Here is a 21,254-nt window from a genome sequence, read left to right on the forward strand (position 1 = left end):
TTTTTCAAAGAAGTTTGTCAAGCACCAATTAACTTACAGTACTATTGAAAAGGAAGCCCTTGCTCTCCTCCTCGCCTTACAGCACTTTGAAGTTTACCTCGGTAGCAGTTCCAAGCCTATCACTGTATACACTGATCATAACCCACTTGTGTTTTTGCAGCGCATGTGTAATGCTAATCAGCGTTTAATGCGCTGGTCTCTAATCTGTCAGGGTTTTAACCTCAACATTATTCACAAAAAGGGTTCTGAAAATATTGTAGCCGATGCCCTATCAAGGTGTTAATTTTTATTTGTTGCTTATTATTTTTATTTGTTGTTTTGTGCATTCGTTGTGAACCAGTTATCTGTTTCACTCTTGTGGGAGGGGGTGTTATGGGCATGGATGTTTCTCTCGTATCTCTGTCCTGTCCTGTCCATATGTTCTAGGATCCAGTCCTGGGTTCCTGACTGACTGCATGCCGGATGCCGGAATCTGTGTCCATGGTTTGGCTTCAACCATCAGCGATAAAAGAGAGAGTTACGTCACACCCGGGAGGAATGGTTCCTCACTCAATTGTCACCGTTTTCGCTGTTGAAACTAGATTCGTGTTTGAATTGTTAATTGTTGAATGTTTATTTGTGAGTGTTGCCTGTCTGTTGTACATATTTGTATCGTGTACCAGTTGTAGGGAGTGGCTGTCGTTTTGTTTTGGGAACTGGGGTTTGTCTCTGTTTATACACAGCAAGGGAGTAAGGTTAGCACATTGTCTTTGTTTTTGTCATCTTTCACAGGTTAGTTAGTGTATCAAAAGTAGTTAGTGTGGGGTTTGTTTGTTGTTTTGGCCTGGGTCACTCCTGAAGTCACTTTTCTGGTCACAAAACTGTATCAATCACCTCAATATACTTCACAAAACTGTCCTAAATTGTAGGGTTTTTTTTGCACTCATCACACTCCGTTATTTCATTTTTTTGTGTTGCGGTCTGCCCTAGACCAGGTCGTAACATTCCGAATATGCTCTGGACTCACCGCCGCCCTGATCTGGATTAGCAGTTACAGACAATTAATTAATTAATAAAAAAAGTGAAACTTGTATAGATTCATTACAAGCAGAGTGATCTATTACAAGTGTTTGTTTTATGTTGACAATTATGGCTTACTGCCAATGAAAACCCATCATCTCAGAAACTTAGAATATAAGACCAATTTAAAAATGAATTTTTATACATTTTATACAGATGTTGTTCTCTGAAAAGTATGTACAGTAAATGCACTCAATACTTGGTCAGGGATCCTTTTGCATGAATTACTGCATCAATGTGGCATGGAGGCAAGAAGCCTGTGGCACTGCTGAGGTGTAATGGAAGACCAGGTTGCTTTGATAGTGGCCTTCATCTCATCTGGTGTCTCTCATTTTCCTCTTGTCAATATCCCATAGATTCCCTATGGTGTTTAGGTCAGGCGGGTTTGTTGGCCAATCAAGCACAGTGATACTGTGGATATTAAACCAGGTAGTGGTACTTTTGGCAGTATGAACAGTTGCCAAGTCCTGCTGGAAAATGAAATCCGCATCTCCATAAAGTGTGTCAGCAGAGGGAAGCATGAAGTGCTCTAAAATGTCATGATATAAAACAGTGTACCAACACCAGCAAATGATATGGCTCCTCAGACCTTCACTGATTGTGGAGACTAGACCTCAGAAGCAGCTTGGATTGTGAGCCTCTCTACTTTCCTCCAGACTCTGGGACCTTGATTTCCAAATGAAATGTAAAATTTACTTTCATCCAAAAACAAGACTTTGGACAGAGGACAAATGCCCAGTCATTTTTTCTCCATGGCCTAGGTATGACATTTCTGGTATTGTCTCTGGGTCATGAGCCGCTTGACACAAGGAATGTGACAGTTGTGGCCCGTGTCCTGGATATGTCTGTGTGGTTTCTCTTGAAGCACTGACTCCAGCAGCAGTCCACAACTTGTGAATCTCCCCCAAATTTGTGAATGGTCTTTCTTAAAACTCCTTTCAATGATGAGGTTTTCCTTGTTGCTTGTGCACCTTTTTTTTTTTTTTACCACACTTTTTCCTTCCACATAGCTTTCCATTAATTTGCTTGGATACAGCAGGAGGGTGTTAGTGACCTCCTTCTGGCCATCTGTCAAGTCAGCAGTCTTCCTCATGATAGTTTAGTCTATTGAACAAGAGTAAGGAACTATTTTAAAGGCTTAGGAAACCTTTGCAGGTGTTTTGTGTTGATTATTCTAATTTTCTTTTGGCTTTTCATTGGCTGTAAACCACAAATATCAACATTAAATAAATGAAGTTTTTAATGTATCTATATAATGAGTTTTACATTTTAAATTAAATTACTGAAATAAATGTATTTTTGATGACATTGTAATTTACTGAGATGCACGTTTGTATGTATGTATGTATATGAAATCCAAATTTCTAGAAATATTCAAATTTATTCTCAAAATATTCACACTTTTAATTATTAAGTCACACTGGCACATTCTCATTCGCAGTTCCGTGCACATTCCCACAAGTTGGATTCTATGCTTTGCCCAATGGAGGCAATTGGAGGAGGTTGAAGCTCACATTACATTACTGCGGCCCCACACCCATGGTTGACAAATTAATTGGGCTCACAGTTCCTGTGCCACTGGTTGTAAATGCTGTGGAGCTGATATATTTCAGGCCCAGCTGCCATTTTATTTCTGGCCACGCCACTGTTCTGACTTTAATCCTGAAGCTCTCATACCAGCATTTTCATGCTACGTTTTGCAACCATCGTTTAATTTATATGTCAACAATGTCAATATTTAGACTGCATGCCTGACCAGGCCAGGCAACACTGAAAAAGACTATTACACAAAGGCACTGAGTTGGCATTAAGGACTTAGCTAGGGTGACCAGATGTCCTCTTTTACCCGGGCGGAATTTCACAAACTTCCTTTTGTTTTTCTAGAGCTTACATAGAGTTTCGAGAAGCGTTTCGTTCATAAACTAGTCCCGCCCTCCCCTACTCCGATTGGTTCGCTTGAGTGAGAAGGGGGCGTGGTGAAATAGCCTAAAGTCTTCGGATTGGACGGTCTGACTCTAGAGCTACCGTTATTGGTCGATAAACTTCTCTGTAAACATTTAATTGGTCAGTCAGTACGTCGGTAGTCCTTGTTTAAGTCAGGCAAAGATCATGTACCCACCCTCATCTCGAGCAGCTATGACGAAACGTAAATGTAAATTCTCGGATGAATTAAAAAAGAAATTCCCATGTTTTGTGTAGCAAATAAAGATGTGAAGGACCTTAAAACACACACAGGTTCAACTAAGCATACAACGGCAGCGTTGAATGCCCCCCACCCCCCGAGACTTGTCCTCTTTTTCACCATCTCAGACCTGGTCACCCTAACTTAGCATAATACAGCACTAGAGACAATTAAACACTGAGTGCCCCACCTATCAGTCCTCGTGTACGACAATATTGAAGATGAGGTCACACAAGGGCTTGGTGCACTTCTTCTGCAAAATGGAGAGCCTGTTGCAGTTACCTCCAGAGCCGTGACTCTAATGAAGCAATGGTGTTACTGTCCCAGAGCGCAGTCCATTAAGGCGACACTTAGCTGACTTTGTGTCCATAACGCCCCAAACAGAGTCAATGCACAAAGAAAGGCTAATGCCAGCCACATTCTGTACTATAAGTTTTACTCAATCAGACTTGGAACTAGTGATGGGAATTTCGGCTCTTTTTGGGGAGCCGGCTCTTTCGGCTCCTAAATGGCTCTTTGATTTACCACTTATTTCCACTGGTACAGAACAATATTACCTACATTTTACATGACTATATGGACAAAATATTATTGTTCAATATTAAAAATAATAAATAGTGTTGCAATGGCCAATTGTTTTTATGGCTTTCTTGTAATAACTCACTGATTGCACTCACATTCAATTGTATAAATAACTGGATTTTTATTTAAACACCTCAATAAAAAATCACTTGTAAACTCTGAAATATAGCCAATGGAACCCAAAAGGTAGGTATTACAAAATAGCGTATTAAATTAAATAATCATCCATTTCTGGGAAATAAAATAAACAAATACTATCCAAAGTGCAAAACAGCAGCATTCAACGGTAGTGATTAAAACAGACATTTAAATGATTTAAAATATTCTTCAACTATTTTTTGGAAGGCAGATTGGCATTCAGGAAAACCAAGTGTCTCAGCTCGGAGGGTTGGATGGTTGGAGCTTGCTTGTTGTTCTCTGATTGGTTGAATGACAAGCCTTAGAAAAAAATGGCTCGGTCTTAGACGGGAACCGGCTCTCATCGTTCACTTACAAGAGCCGGCTCTTTGAACCGGTTCGTTCGTGACCGACACATCACTACTTGGAACAAGTTAACATAAGTGTCAACATCTCTACACAGACATTGGAGTGGATCAAAACCTATTCAACTCAAGACCAAGAAATCTGTGTTGGTGGTCCTTTGCACATTACAAGGTCTAAAGCAAGATCTGATGCAAGGGCAGCAGCATTCTCTCTCCGCTGGAAGAGACACAAGATGAAAAGCAGACAATAGCAGGAGAGGTAAGCACTCAGCCAAGTAATCCTGTGCCAAAACACACCAGAGCAAGTTCAAGTATTCAAATGCATTTGACATATTCTAAAGATTTATTTTAAATGAACAGACTACTTTTGATTTTGCCCTTGTGTCAGTGTTTTATTTTGTCCTTTAGCCAATCTAATGCTAAATTATACAGCTACAAATTGTGAGATTATAAGTTTTCTTAATTAAGTAAAACGAGCTGATGGAGTTTTTATGCAGTTAACACTTGCAGAGAAATGTTGTGGCACAAATCAGCCTCTAGAGGGCACTGACACCTTGGGTCACTAGAGTAAGCAGTAAGACATGAAGAGCTAGGGTTTGGAGTTTTCTCCCGTCTGTGATTCTTCCCCCAATCCAAAAACTCATTACTATGTGCACTGGCTATACAAAAGTGTCCATAGATTTAATGTATGTGTGATGCCATGTGATAGACTGGTGCTTTCTTTAGAGTTTGTTCCTAATAAATGGTTTAAAGGGAACCTCTAAAATTTTGGGGAAACAGTTTGCTAACGTTCCAAAGCTCCATAATTTTTTTTATGTGGATCTGTGTGTTTAAGAAGAAATATGGTTGTTTGTTGGTGGCTTAAGTGTAACTTGTCTGTAAGTTTTCATTCACTGTTTGAATTCCCACAGAAACTCATTTGTAACTTGAGTTGTTTAGTTTTTTCGCACTTTCAGTAATGCAGTTAGACGTCTCCCGAGTTTGGAGACATTTCCACCTTAAATGATATTAAACTGCAAAAATATGACGACTGTTAGACGTATTTTGGACGTCCATAGACGTTATTAATTGGTCCCGAAATAAATTATTTGTGTAAAACGCGTTTTGGACGTCCACTGACGTTATCGATTGGTCACCATTTAACTAACTCATTAAGATGGATTTTGGACGTCCATTGAAGTTTAAAATATGTCCTTGACGGACAGACTACTTTTAGACCTATTTTGAACATCCAGGGACGTTCCTTGTTTACTGGGTCTGCACGGTGGCGCAGCAGGTAGTGTCACAGTCACACAGCTCCAGGGACCTGGAGGTTGTGGGTTCGATTCCTGCTCCGGGTGACTGTCTGTGAGGAGTTGATGTGTTCTCTGTTGATGTGTTGTGGTTTTCCTCCCACAGTCCAAAAACACACGTTGGTAGGTGGATTGGCTCAAAAGTGTCCGTAGGTGTGTGTGTGTGTCTGTGTCTGTGTTGCCCTGTGAACTGGAACTGGATAAGCAGTTACAGCGGTTCAGGGTCGCGGTGGGTCCAAAAACTCATCTGTAATCAAATTAGACCCCTTGAACAGATTCCTACATAAGTCTCAATAGGACTCTTCAGCCAGGACAAATTAGAGCTCTTGGCAACTATTACCATTATTCTGGTAGTATAAGTATTTTGTGTCACATTTGCCACACAGTACTTGGTTTGTGTATTTGAATCTCACCTGGCTGGAATTTCCCACGTGGCTTCTGTTACATTAATTATATGGATGCTTTGCATCAATTGGGTCAAGGTAGTCTCTCGAAAACGAGCTATTTTCCTTCTCCAGATTCTTCTGTTTTACCACATTTTATACATGAATTTGTTTTTGTGTGTGTGTGTAATAGGTTGCTAACCGCACAGTGATTACAGTTCACTTAAACAGTTAAATGCATCAAGAAATCTAAATTTTGATCAATTATGTTTGTAAATATAATAATAAATATATTTACATGAACTGCGTACATACATTTTGATCAGAGAATGAAAGCACGCTTTATCATGGTGTATTGATGCAGTTTTTCTCACATACTACCGGTACCTACCATTTCCATCCGAAATCACATCCCTGCACTGACAATGAAGTTTCACCCACCTGATTTTTAAAAAATATATTGTTACATGAGCATTTTTTAATTACTGTAATATTTTGAATATAAAACAATTTCAAACAAACACAATGAGCATCATTTTATTTTTACTATATATTTACAGTTATTTTTCAGTTTATTTTAGATGTTATACATACTTATTCAGCCATGTAAAACTAAAATGTCTTTATATATATTTTGGCTGTGTATGTATATAAGGTCAAGATGTAAGGCCACAGAAAATAAACAAGGATCAATAAATCACACTGTTTCACACAAAAGTTCAGTTACCACTACAGTAAAAACGTTTTTTAATAGTGTGTTTAAATACTATTATTAATAATATTCTCTTATCTCTTTTCAAAAGGTTGCCAGAGAACCTGCCTATCTGAATACAATATCATTAAAAGTCTGATACAAATGTTTCTGGACTTAAAAGCACTCAACACATACTCTAGCATGCCTTATTTAAAGACAAATTTATGTTTAAAATTTACAGTGTACACTATAGGATTTTAAATGTTCATAGTACTCCTCAAATCTCAATTACACATTATTGAGATATTTTAATTAACGTATAAGCTATGTGAACCTTGCAGAAAACACAATATATTGACTTGATCACAATATAAAAATTACAATAAGATGTTTTTAAGGAAATGGAAAGTTTGTTGCAATCTTTCTAAAATGTGAAAATTATGGTGCTTCTATAGAAAACAAAAATGATGTGTATGACATTAGTCCACAGCTTGGACACATGCAGTATTCCCTTTGAAGATCCATCATGTGGCAAGACATAAAATATGCCAAATGAAATGTGGAACGCCATACGTAAGATTTCATAGTAGGAAGTTTGAACTAGGTCACCTGGATACATCAATTTTAATAAATTCATGTGGACATTTATAGACCACAAAACATCAGGATGGCACTATACCAGGGTATCCACACAAGTGTTCCCTGTTGGCGCTACAAAAACACAACTGTTTCCAGCAGAAACACAACCAGGGTTCTTCCCATTCTAGGATTTGTGATGCACAAACTATTTTAGGTTTAGTGGATTACCTATTAAGAAGTGCCAGTGATAGGGTTAATTATTGAAACATGCGGGGTTGACAAGGTACATATATCTGTAAATTGTATTCATTTTCAAATTTTATACAATCTGTTACATTGTCTTTAGAAATTGACACTATTTTATATATACTTTCATATTAAATAAGAAATTCCTTAGGATTTAAGAAGTTGCTATTTGCCCATATTCTGTATTTTTGGTGGAAAGTGTGGAACGTTTAAAGGTGAAGTTCTCTGTAATTTTTTTTTTTTTGTATTATAACTGTAGAACTGTTGCTTGCCAGCTGGAAATACGTGTAGGGCTAAAAAAATCTAGGTTATTCCAGCTGGTACACAAGTGTAAAGAACAATGTTAACTATGTTATGCTCTAGGAACCAGGAAGTTAGCAAATAGCCCATATTGCCACTTTTTATAATTTATGCATCCACACACATTTACTTTAATTTTATTCTCTGTATATGTTGTTTCCTGCATGAATATTGATATTAAAAGGATATGAGTGAATCAAATAATCTGTCAGAGAATGTGAGACATTTTAATTGGCTATATTAAAACATCATATTTTTAGGAAAGCTCAAAGATATTTCAGAGGTAGTTTCTAGTAAATGCTCAGATAAAAGATAACATTTTAACTATATTTTAATAATAAATACATTTCCTAAAACACTTAAAACATTGTCAGAAAAAAATTATTACTTCTTAATGCCATTAGCTTTCCCTTAAATGTTTCTTCCTATGTTGCTAGTAACCCCACCCCAGGCCTTCCAGGGCAGAACCAGCTTGGTCCCAAATGATACCAGCTCTGGTATGTTGCCCTCCAACTTAGACAACCGAGAGCCCCCCCAAGTAGCTGGTTTGGGAATTGAGGGAAATAAGCAAGCAGACAGAAAAGCAGAAATAGCCAGAGACTGAGCAGTAGGACACAGAATAGAAAGAGAATGCGTAGAGGTGCTCCAGAGGTCCCGCCCAAGTTTAAATAAGGGCCAAACACAGCTGTCTCCTCTGCTAACAACAGGCAACACAGGCATAGCAGAAAGATGTCCTCAGAAACTTCATAACCACGCCACAGCATGCCAGACTTGATGCAGACAGCCTTTGTCTCACCTTCTCTTAAGAGTAATAATGGCTGACCTGCTTCATTAGTTCCTGAAACAACCTCAGGAGCCACACTGAGGGGCTCATAGCAACTTCCTGTGGCATTTTCCAGAAGGCTGAGCACTTTCCGGAAGCCCAGCCACAGGCCTCCTGCTACAGCCAGACGTGAGAGGTGCCTCAGTGTAAGCGGAAGGGAGCGCCGAATAGAGTAAGATAGAAGAAAGGTGAAGGAGCCACCAAATACACAGGTCCAACCCCAGCCTGATTGCAGAAATATCCTGAAAGTTGAAAACAGAAACAACACTGAGAACCCATTTTAATTTACATGACAGTTTCTTTCAAATTGTTATATTAAAATCATTTCCATGTTGTGCAGGAATGGACATGGAATTATTGCATGGTTTACAGAGTTTTCCAGTATAACCATGACATATTTAATATTTCAAAAATGCCTCAAAGTGCATTTTCTTGCAGCTCTTCCATTTTTTAAAAGTAATATTCATGTTTGTCCTCCCTTTTCCAATTTAGTAGGGTTTGACTGCCCATGTTTCTGTTGCCCATGTAAAGTCTGAATGTCTGACATGTAGATGCCATTTATTTACTTATTTACCTATTTATTTATATTGCACATGTTGTTAAAAATAAAGATTAATGAAGCTTGTTCTGTGACATAGTTAATGCATCAGGGAGAATAGCCATGCCACTATCCTGTCAAAACAGTAGGTTGGGAAAGAAAGGCATGGGGTTGGTGTCACAAGGCTTGACCAGTATTTTGGGGAGACAAAAAATTTTTTAAAGAACCACTGAGTTACACCACTCCTGTATGCACTCAACATAACATCAGAAAGTCTTGTCTTATCCTTTGTTTACTTGTTTACTGTCTTAGGAAGCCCACAAAAACTGAAATGTTTCATTTGACAGTTTGTGGGTTGAGCCCCAGATCCACAAATGAATGTGCCAATGCAATGATTTTACCTCTGATATTTTAAACAATGTGTTCCCTTTGACTGACAAAACTATGCAAAAAGACTTCAAATGTTTTCTCTGGTCTGTTTGATTATATTATGCAAATGCAAAATACACTAACATTTTGGGAACTGAGTACTGTAGTACTGAAGCTTTGCAGGTGGAATTATTGCCTATTCTTGCTCACTTTTGTCTGACTCTTCACTCATTTATCCATTCATAACCACTTTATCCAGTTTGCAGGGGTCTTGAGCCAACCCGTAATCACTGGGTGCATGATGCATGACAGGAACACACACTAGAAGGGTGCCAGTCCATAAAAGGACATATTTGAATAGCCAGTCCCCCTATCAACATGTGTTTTTAGACTGAAGGTGGAAACCAGAGCACCCAGAGGAAACACACCAAAATCGTACAGAATGCAGAGTAAAATTGTAATACTTTCATCTGTAATGTAGATTCATATAAGTAAATCGATCACAAAGTATATTTAAGTCTTTGGGTTTCAAGTATGAACTGAGAATTTAGTTTATTAACTACAGGCATTGCACTGTACAAAAGTATATCAACAGAAAAAAGCTGTTTCTAGCCTTGCAAGAATAAACAGCCTAGATCGGTATGAGCTCAGCAGCAAGGGAAAATGTTATGCTGATGACAGCCAAAACAGGTGTTTGCTGTTTTACAGACTGGTCAACATCTGATAAATTACCTATTGGGATAGTTTTGCTATTCAAACTTCAAACTAGTCAACCATTTCAAGTTGTATTGTACTTTCCCTAAACATCAAGGTTTGCTATCTGAAGCTATATCAAATTTGGAGAATGGCACTGCATAAACACTGATGCATAAAGCTGGAAAAGAAAGGTTTTATTTAGGACAATAAAGTTTGGGAATCTAGGTAATGTTTCAATATTATATCTCAAGTCTGAACTAAAATGGAAATTAATTAAGGGAAATCTGAGCTGAACCCAAGGTGCTGAATGATGTCCCTGACTTTGATCTACATTGTTTAACACTGCATTTCAAAAACTACTTACAAAGCTGTGAACATTCACTGAAATATCTTATATTATCTCCAGATGTAGAAGTGTATTTTTATCATGTACATTATTCAAAGGTCTACTCCTCATACTGTTAGTATAAATATTCACATTGGACGTTTTTAAATTAGTCTTCATTTAGTATGTTACTGGTATATTCCACTATTATCTTTAGGACTTATTATTTCATTATTTATATCATGAATTGTTTAATATGAAATAATATATTAAATATTTAGGTTTGAGATCACATATGGACTCGATGTTGAAGGTGGTTTAAGGTCATATGTTGTAAGTTATATGAAACTTACCTGTAAAGAAAATGACTCCTCTTTGCAAATATACTATACTGGGACACCCACAAGTTCAGAAAGGGTCCAAACAAGACCAAGGTTGATAACAACAAATGAAAATGGCGTCGAAATAATGCATTTCCAAGCAGTCCAGCTGCAAAGTTTGTGGTAACCACAAGAAAATAGTTCAGAAACATTTGGAGCAAAGTTAACACAGGCAAATCAGTCTTTTTTGGCATCAGATTGTGCACTGTGTAAAAATGTATATATTAATTAATGTAATAAAAAATAACAATCAAAATATATTCTAATTTATGCTCGACATTATTCTTCTTATCTGTTTCTTCACCTAGTCTCGTATGTAGAAGAAACAAAAAATAAAAACAAAACAAAACTTTTAAAAAATTATTTAAATTTTTTTTAAAAATTATTATTATTCCTATGTTCTACTCATATACCCTGGTACAACTCATCTGCTCCAACAGATAATCCCTTCCCCCTTTGACATGCTTTTTACACATCCCACTCCATGACATCAGCATCTTTAAATATTTGCTCCCTCCCCCACCACACACACACACACACACACTCACTCACTCACTCACTCACTCACTCACACACAATTTTATAGCAACTTGGTTTCATATAGTGAAAATAGTATCAGTTACTCTGCATTAGTTCAATGGTAAACATAGTACTTATCGTTACTTTTCTCTCTAGTTGTCTGTTGAACTCTCTTTGATTCTTTCGCTGCTGTCTATATTTAGGTTCAGCTGTTAGTGTCAGCACATGGATCTGTCAGTCAGTGCTTCTCTTATTCTTGGTCTTTGTCTTGGCCAGATGAATACCACACACATGCATTTAAAATAATTACAGATTGCTTATATTTACTTCATTTACCATTGAAGCAAACCTCAAAAGTGTTTTTAAAACGATGATATTCAATACCACTCAATAAAACATATTTTGTATATTAAATGATGTGTTTTATGTGGCAAAACTCCTGGTCTTAGCCCTGAGGGAGTGCCATCATTGTGACTGCAGCAAAGAAAAACAACCCTCACAACTTGAGGAAAATACCGTAAGAGGAAATATGTTAAGGCTGATACAGGAGAAAAACAATAAAACAACAAGAGAACTGTGGTGATGACCTGCCTCATCACCGATCCAGTGGTGGGCAGTAAATGTAAGTAAAATATTCTTTGGTGTTGTGCTGGAGAAAATAAGTATAATAAGTAAGAAAATAAGAAAAACAAGTATTAAGAATTTAAATCTAACAGAACATTTGCAATCAGAAAGTAGTTTATTAACCTTAAGGTGGTCAACACACAATAGCACAGAGCACTATGTAAATATGGACAAAGAAGATGTTTTCACAGAGAGTTTATAAAGGTAGTTTATACGTCATAAGCATAAGATAATCACTCTAAATTTCTGCAAGATTAGTTTCCTTAGAGACATCCCAGTTTGATAAACAAGATGAACGACAAAATGTTTTGTTTCTGATAAATCACTGACCTCAAATCTGACCTGACATACACTTTTTCTGAGTTGCGTTAATGGTTAGAAATGAATATACAACAAAACAAGCAGACAGGGTCTTTCAACAGAGACATATAAAAATTTCCATTACAGGTGTATCTGTACTTTACTGTAATTTCCATTTTGGGTGACTATTTACTTTAACTCCATTACATTTCAAAGTCAAATATCTTACTTTTTTTTACACTACATTATAAAAACACACCCTCCGTGTGGCACTGATGCCAAAAGAGACACAGATACACTGAGTGTTTTAACAAGTAAACCTCAAGTTTCTCTGCCTGAAACCAAGTAACTAGGAAGGCAGACTATTTATTTGAAATGTTGTGCCTATTTGAGACTGTAAGTAATCCCTTGTTTTGGTTTTTAGAACCGTTATGAATTAACAAAATGATTTGTACCACTTAGAGTCAGCAGTGACTACTATTCATTCATATAATACATGGTTTAGAAATCTGTAGATGTAATTAATTACTTCAAACTGATGGTGAGAATTGATTGCAGGTTTATTTAACAGTGTTTAACAATTTACAGTGTAAATTACCAAAATATATGAAGCAAGGTCAAAACCAGAAATATTCCAAAACCTGAAAATCAGTTCAGTATCAGTACTATAAACAAGTGCAACAGGCAAATCCAAAATACAAGGCAGAGTTTCAGGCTAAAGTTCATAAAAACTCAAAATAGCAAAATAGCTCAAAAAAAGACAAGACAAAACTGAGTTTAAAGGAACTCTATGTAATACTTTTTACCTAAAATGACAGCTTAGGAATTACAAATTGTGATGCTTCACTGAGATGTAACAGGGAGAACAGAGCTTCTGTCAATGCACTGCAGGAACTGCACTTTTAGAGGAGGGTAGGCACATTTTTCTTGTGTGTTCCCCATTGCGAGTTTTTTTTTTTTCTGCAACGTCCATATTTTTCCTTTGTTTAACCATCTTATTTATTCTGTGTCCTCCAAACCAATGTCTGGTAGTGAATTTGCTGCTACCTGCAGTCTCTGTAGTGTGGAGGAGTTCATATGTTTGGACTTCCTCAGTTCAACTTGATCCATGTTCGAATGACTGAACCAATCACAGTCATTGTGGTAGTCCGTGTCAATGCAACACATAGTTAGTAATATTTCTGGAAAGATGGATCAACCTCTGTTGGTTTAGAGGGGAAACCTTGGGCATATGTGACAGTTGATATAACAACCATTGTATTTAATCTTTGACCGTTTTTGCTGTGTTCAGTTTCAAACTAATTAATTACATTCTATTAAAAGACTGGGGAACCAAGAGTGTTTTCACCTACAATGCGTTGATTAAATCTCCACTAGAGTAGAAATCCATAAGCATTTACTTTCAAATGTACTTAAGTATTGAAAGTAAAATTACTATTGTAGGCGCCAGATGCCTATTTTGTGCCTAGTTTTGAATTTGCCCCATATTATGTGTATTTCATATTTTATAGTATAATGTCATATTGATAAAATATTTGATTTAAATTCATGCTTGATATATTTAATAATTTAAGTTAAAAACATATGTAAAAGGTTAAAATGTGGATTTAGAATAATTACAGGAAGTTACATAGTTGACCTTTAATCACGCAAGGTGCACAGTGCACAGGGAACAGTGTAGTTAGATTGACACGGGAGAAGGAAGGTTGGTGCCTCACGGTTTTCTGACCGTGCCGTGTCGTGTTGTGTCCGTAGTCATGCTGTGGAGTGATTATAATTTACATTAGTGGAAGCTTAAGAGGCACAATTTCGTTTGTATTCGTTTTTTGTTATCTTTTTTGTTTTAAATAAAAATACAAAACGTGACTTTGGTTGAGGATATCGTTTTGTCTTTTTTGGATCCTGAAACACGCGTCAGCCACAAAGCTCCAACCTAAAAAGATTTGTTTAGAATACCCTACAACTTTAGTCAGAAAACCTTCTGCTTCGTGTGGAGAAGGAATTGGACAGGACAACGGACTCGTGGAAACTGTGGAAACGTTGGACAACGTTTTATCAAAGCGAGAAGAGTAGCTGTGAACACTGGATGGACAGTAACTAATCACGAGACGAGTGGATGATCATGCTGGTAAGCTGCAACTTGTGTGCTATTTCGGAAGTTTGCCATTATGCATGAAGTTACTGAACAGTTAACTAGTGGAAAAAGAGAATCGAAAATGACAGAGAAAGCCGTTGAAGACAAGCTACATCGCTTAACACAGTCAAGGAAAGCTAAACTAGGCCATCTAACTAGCCAAATTAACCGGATTGAAACGCTAATGGAATTCGATGGTAACGTGGACACAGTTAAACAGAAATTGCGCGTGGACTTTAAAGATTCATTCGGTGAGTTGTGTAAGATAAACGATGGTCTGCAACAATTAATGAATGAGGAGGAGTTTAAGAGGGACCAAAATTCGTGGTTTAACCCAAATGCGAGCCGAATGCAGGGGTTCATTGAACATACGGAAGTGTGGATTAAAGCAGCTGCGGCTCGCGCTGAGCAAGCAAGACGCTGTGACGCCGAAATTCGTCCTTCTGACAGCGCGTCTGCTGTATCGGTTGCCTCGAGCAAGAGGAGTAAAGGGCGCGAGACAATAGCTGGAAGCAGAGTATCCACCACTTCTTCAAAACTTAAGCTTAAAGCAGAGATGGAGAAAGCTACATTGCTCGCAGAGGCAACAACTTTGCAACAAAAACAAGATTTACAGTTGCAAGAAGCTGAATTAAAAGCAAAAAGGGAACAATTAGAAGCTGAATTAAAACGCCAAGAAGCTGAAATAAAAGTTAAAAGGGAACAATTAGATCTGCAAACACTTATTGCAGCAATGGATGCAAAAATAAAAGTTTTAGAAAATTATGAAAATGAACGCTTTTCACAAGTGAGCCATGCATCACGCCATTCATCACGTCATTCATTAACAATTGAGTCTGGATATATTCAACTGCCCGTAAGTCGAAATCCAGTCACTGACAATACAGGTGCACATGATCAGTACATCCCACTGCAGCCTCAGCCTATTGCTGCACAGCACATTCAGTCCATTGGTGCACAGCAGCCAAAGCTTATTGGCACACGGCAGCCTACAGCTACACCTGTAGCAGATGACCATGCAGTTGAGACACTCTGCAGTGTTATGACTCGTCAGAATACAATAACTGAGTTGATGGTGAAGCAACAGAAAATGATGACCCTGCCACCATTAGACATTCCCATCTTTAGTGGTGACCCCCTTGAGTACAACGCATTTGTAAGGGCATTTGAACATGGTGTAGAATCACGCACTGAAAGCCCTAAGGATCGTCTCTATTTTTTAGAGCAGTTTACGTGTGGTCAACCTAAAGAGTTGATAAAGAGCTGCCTTCATATGAAGCCAGACGAAGGCTACCCGAAAGCAAAGAGGTTACTGAAGGAACACTTCGGCAACGATTACAAGATTGCTGTAGCCTACATGAACAAGGTAGTAAACTGGACGCCTATCAAGCCGGAGGATGTTGACTCACTGAACGCCTTTTCACTCTTTCTGACAGCATGCCTCAACACCATGACTGAAGTGAGTTACATGGAGGAGCTTGATAATGTTGCGAATTTAAAGGCCATTGTTTTGAAGCTTCCTTATAAGCTACGTGAAAGGTGGAGGGGTGTTGTATTTGGTGTGCAAGAGCAGGCTGACAAGAGAATCAAGTTCAAGGATTTGGTGGAGTTTATTAACAAACAAGCCAAGATCGCACTGCACCCAGTCTTCGGAGACATAAGAGATAGCACAACATTTAAAGCACCTACACCTAAGCAAAACAATAACAAAGAGCAGAAGAAAGGCATAATTAAGAAGTCATTCACTATAAGTGCTAAACAGTTGGACAAACAGGAGGAAAACACAAAGTCAAAGGAAAACATGGATTCAGAGATGACTGCCACAAATACGTGTCTCTTTTGTGACGGTGAACACAACATGGACTCGTGTACTAAGCTTAAAAGCAAGCCACACAACGAGAAGATAGACTTCCTGAAGAGCAAAGGATGTTGTTTTGGCTGCTTAAAGCAAGGCCACATGAGTAAATCCTGCAAGGCAAAAGTCAGCTGTCAGGTGTGTTCGCTAACGCATCCAACGTTACTGCACATAAAGAAAAGGGGCATCGGTGCTGAAACAAAAAGGGAGACACAGAGTTGTGAAACACAAACTATCCTCAGTGCCTTCATTGCTGCAGAGTATGAAGGTGGTGAGCTGATTGGGGCCGGGGAAGACGACTGTACGCTGGCTATCGTTCCTGTCCAGGTCAAAGCCAAGAGGAGAAATGCAGTGGTGCGGACGTACGCCTTCTTGGACCCAGGAAGCTCCGCCACATTCTGTACCGAAGCATTGATGAAGAAGTTGAAGCTCACTGGAAGAAAGACCGACATACTGCTGAGAACTATGAACGAAGAGAAACCTGTTTGTACTCACATAGTGTCAGGCTTGGAAGTCAGCAGTTTGTCCGGTGAGGAGTTCATCGATCTTCCAGACGTTTTCTCGCAGAAAGCCATACCTGTTGGAAAAGAAAACATACCGAAACAAAAGGATCTTGAAAGGTGGACCTACCTTAAAGGAATACACTTACCTCATATCGAAGCCGACATTGGATTGCTCATAGGAGCAAATGTGCCCAAAGCTATGGAGCCATGGGAGTTGGTGAACAGTGTCGGTGAACAGCCATACGCCGTGCGAACCAAGCTAGGCTGGACTGTAAATGGGCCTTTGAGGGAAACATGTAGCGCTGAAAACAAAGGAAGGCTAAAGAGGACAACAGCAAACCGCATATCAGTCAGCAGTTTGGAGAACCTGTGGCTACAACAGTTCAAGGTGGATTTTCCGGAATGTGGAAAACATGAAGAAGTGGAGATGTCCAGGGAAGACCATCAGTTCATGGACATGGTCACGGAATCTGCTACACTGATTGATGGTCATTACTCCTTATGTCTACCACTCAAGAACAGATTGGTTCACATGCCAAACAATCGACCAATAGCTGAACAGCGAGCACAAAACCTAAAGCGGAAGTTTCTCCGAAACGACAGCTACAGACAGGAGTATACAGACTTTATGGAAGACCTGATAAAAAAGGGCTATGCAGTGCAACTTTCAGAGGACGAACTGATACACAAAGAAGGGAAGGTGTGGTATATACCACATCACGCCGTATACCACCCTGTGAAACAGACACTAAGGGTTGTGTTCGATTGTGCAGCATCGTATCAAGGCACATCCCTGAACAACCAACTCCTTCAGGGTCCAGATTTGACCAGCAGTCTGATTGGCGTTGTGATACGATTCAGACAAGAGCATGTTGCGATTATGGCAGACGTGGAAGCAATGTTCCACCAAGTTAAGGTGTCTGAGGAAGACTCTGACCTGCTCAGGTTCCTCTGGTGGACAGACGGTGACTGCAACCGGACGTTGACGGAGCACAAGATGACTGTACATCTATTTGGGGCCTCATCCTCACCGAGTTGCGCCAGCTTCGCTTTGAGGAGGTGTGCTGAAGATCAGAGTGGGCAGTTCAGACCCGAAGTAGTTCAAACTGTCTTACAGAACTTTTACGTAGATGACTGCCTCAAGTCTGTCGCTACAGAGGAGGCAGCTGTATCCATATGTCAAGACCTCATGAAGATCTGTGCCAAAGGAGGCTTCCGTCTCACCAAATGGGTGAGCAACCGACGGAAAGTGCTTGACTCCATTCCCAAGTCTGAATTGGCAACAGAAATAAAAACGTTGGATCTGGATCATGACGAACTACCTATGGAGAGGGCTCTCGGTCTCAACTGGTGTGTTGAGTCAGACGTATTCAAATTCAAGATCAACATAAGAGATCGCCCATTCACTAGGAGAGGATTTCTCTCAGTCATTGGTTCAGTTTATGATCCATTAGGCTTTTTGACACCCGTAGTCTTGCCAGCGAAAGCTATCCTGCAAGAATTATGCAGATTGAAGATTGGATGGGACGACGACTTACCTGAGCATGTGAAGAAGCAGTGGACGGACTGGCTAGCTAGTCTTCCTGCCTTGGAGGATTTCTCAGTGGCCAGATGTTTCAAGCCCGAAGAGTTTGGAAGTTGCGTATTCGCGCAATTACATCACTTTGCGGACGCGAGTGAGAGTGCGTATGGGTCGGTTAGTTACCTTCTCCTGCGCAATGCAGACAATAAGACGCACTGCACATTCATGATGGGCAAGTCCAGAGTAGCGCCTCTTAGGCCTCCTACCATTCCCCGGATGGAATTGATTGCGGCTATGTTGGCCATTAAGATGGATGGTGTTCTAAGAAGAGAGCTTCAACTGGATCTTGCAGAATCAATATTTTGGACTGACAGTACGGTGGTACTCCGGTATCTGCAGAATGAGAACACACGTTTCCGCACATTTGTGGCAAACAGAGTTTCGGCTATCTTAAAAAACTCTGATGTGGAGCAGTGGAGACATGTCAGCACTGACGTGAATCCAGCCGACTGCGCCTCTAGAGGGCAAAGAGTGGATCAATTCTTGAAGAACACCACATGGGTGTTTGGTCCTGAGTTTCTCCATGGTCCCGAAGAGAATTGGCCCAACACTCCATTGAGCCACACACAACTTCCATCAGATGATCCTGAGATCAAAAAGGTCATAGTGAATCGAGTGGAAGTGGAAGAGAATGTAACTCCATTCAAAAGACTAATCAATCACTTCTCATCCTGGATCAAATTGAAAAGAATTATGGCGTGGTTCCTAAAGTTGAAGGCCATTCTGCGAAGCCTCTGTCAAAAACGCAAAGAGCTGCGTGCAGTTGACACTGAGAACAGTACAGTTCAATGTGAACAGCTGATCCGAAGCCAGATTGACCGCTTTAAGGTGAGCATTAGACCTACTCAGCTTTCAGTGGAAGACTTGGAGCAAGCAGAACTTGACATAATCAAATTCTGTCAGAAAGAGAAATACTCAGAGGAGATTGCGGCTTTGCACAAAGGTCAGAGCGTGAAGCGCAGTAGTCATGTGTACAAGCTAAACCCAGTACTTCAAGATGACCTGTTGCGAGTTGGCGGAAGACTGAGTCGGGCAGCTATGCCAGAAAGTAGCAAGCAGCCAGTCATCCTGTCCAGAGACTTTCACATAACAGACTTACTCCTTCAACAGATTCACTTAAAGACTGGACATGGAGGGCGCAATCATATGCTCTCTGAGCTGCGTCAAAGATTTTGGATTCCAAGCGCCAACATGGCCATTAGGAAAGTGATTGGGAAGTGTGTGATGTGCCGCCGCTTGCATGGGAAAGTTGGACACCAACTTATGGCTGATCTTCCACAAGAGCGAGTGATCCCTGATGACCCACCTTTCACGCGTGTTGGCGTGGATTATTTTGGACCACTGGAGGTCAAGCGTGGAAGAACCATCTTGAAGAAGTATGGAGTCATATTCACTTGTTTAGCCATTCGCGCAGTGCACATTGAGTTGGCCTCGTCATTGGACACTGATTCGTGCATTAACGCGATTCGGCGCTTTATAGCGCGCAGAGGACAAGTGAAAGAGATTAGCTCGGATAATGGGACAAATTTTGTAGCTGCCAATCGTGAGCTGAAGGCAGCCATTGCTGATTGGAACTCCTCAGATTTTCAGCATCTGTTCCACCAGCATGGGATCAAGTGGACGTTCAACCCTCCCACCGCATCGCATCACGGTGGAGCATGGGAGAGGCTGATACGATCAATCCGAAAAGTGCTAAATTCAACTGTGAGAGAACAGATCCTTGATGAGGAAGGCCTTCTTACGGTCCTGTGTGAGGCAGAGTCGATCATCAACAGCCGTCCGATCACCAAGGCATCCAACGATCCGAATGATTTAGAGGCTTTGACGCCTAATCATTTGTTGTTGCTGAAGACAACGCCCTCATTGCCTCCAGGATTGTTTGACCAGGACGACCTCTACTCTAGGCGCAGGTGGAAACAGGTGCAATATCTGTCCAACTTGTTTTGGAAGAGATGGACTAAGGAGTACCTACCTCAACTACAGGAGCGCCAGCGCTGGGCCACAGCATCCAAGAACTTTGAGGAAGGAGACGTTGTACTTCTTGTGAATGACTGTGCGCCTAGAAACTCCTGGATTATGGGCAAGATCATCGAAGCAATTCCAGACAAGAATGGTCTGGTCCGCAGAGTCAAGATAAAGACAAAGACTAACATCTTGGACAGACCCATTACGAAGATCTGTCTGCTTGTGGAGTCTGACTGGGCCAGTGGTAAAGACTAAGCCCCTACGATGAGCCATGTGCTAGCAACCTCTGGCTCTACTTTCTCTCTTTATTTCTTTACCTTTCTCTCTCTTTCTTTTCTTTCTTTATTGCAGATGGAGTGATTATGGACTTTATATCCTTGAAAGTTTTGACAATAGAACAATAGACATTTAGTGTACATTATTAGTAGTATCTTGGTTATGGGACAGAAATTTGCATATTTCTTATATGTGGATATGATTCATATTTTACTTAGTAAGAAGAAGTTTGGTAATTGTTCTATGTTACTTTGTTATTAGAACAATTAGGGGCCGGTAATGTAGGCGCCAGATGCCTATTTTGTGCCTAGTTTTGAATTTGCCCCATATTATGTGTATTTCATATTTTATAGTATAATGTCATATTGATAAAATATTTGATTTAAATTCATGCTTGATATATTTAATAATTTAAGTTAAAAACATATGTAAAAGGTTAAAATGTGGATTTAGAATAATTACAGGAAGTTACATAGTTGACCTTTAATCACGCAAGGTGCACAGTGCACAGGGAACAGTGTAGTTAGATTGACACGGGAGAAGGAAGGTTGGTGCCTCACGGTTTT

General features: G+C 39.6%; 1 protein-coding gene across 1 annotated transcript; it reads right to left on the bottom strand.

The window, feature by feature from the left end:
• Window positions 1-8,224: 8,224 nt before the first annotated feature.
• On the bottom strand, window positions 8,225-11,082 carry LOC136677732 (fat storage-inducing transmembrane protein 1-like). Its single transcript, XM_066655331.1, has 2 exons — window positions 10,904-11,082; window positions 8,225-8,864 (listed from the first exon to the last, which is right to left on the bottom strand). Exons 1-2 carry the CDS (start codon window positions 11,080-11,082, stop codon window positions 8,225-8,227), a joined length of 819 nt encoding a protein of 272 aa, XP_066511428.1.
• Window positions 11,083-21,254: the final 10,172 nt, after the last annotated feature.

The sequence above is a fragment of the Hoplias malabaricus genome, chromosome Y, assembly GCF_029633855.1.
Source record: "Hoplias malabaricus isolate fHopMal1 chromosome Y, fHopMal1.hap1, whole genome shotgun sequence".
Lineage (NCBI taxonomy): Eukaryota > Metazoa > Chordata > Actinopteri > Characiformes > Erythrinidae > Hoplias > Hoplias malabaricus.

What these genes read in the sequence shown, in the direction of transcription:
- LOC136677732 (XM_066655331.1), bottom strand. Translation starts at nt 11,082, where the DNA reads ATGTTTCTGAACTATTTTCTTGTGGTTACCACAAACTTTGCAGCTGGA. An exon ending in AGGAGTCATTTTCTTTACAG is followed by an intron (nt 8,865 to 10,903) that starts GTAAGTTTCATA and finishes TTCAACTTTCAG; the next exon opens with GATATTTCTGCAATCAGGCT.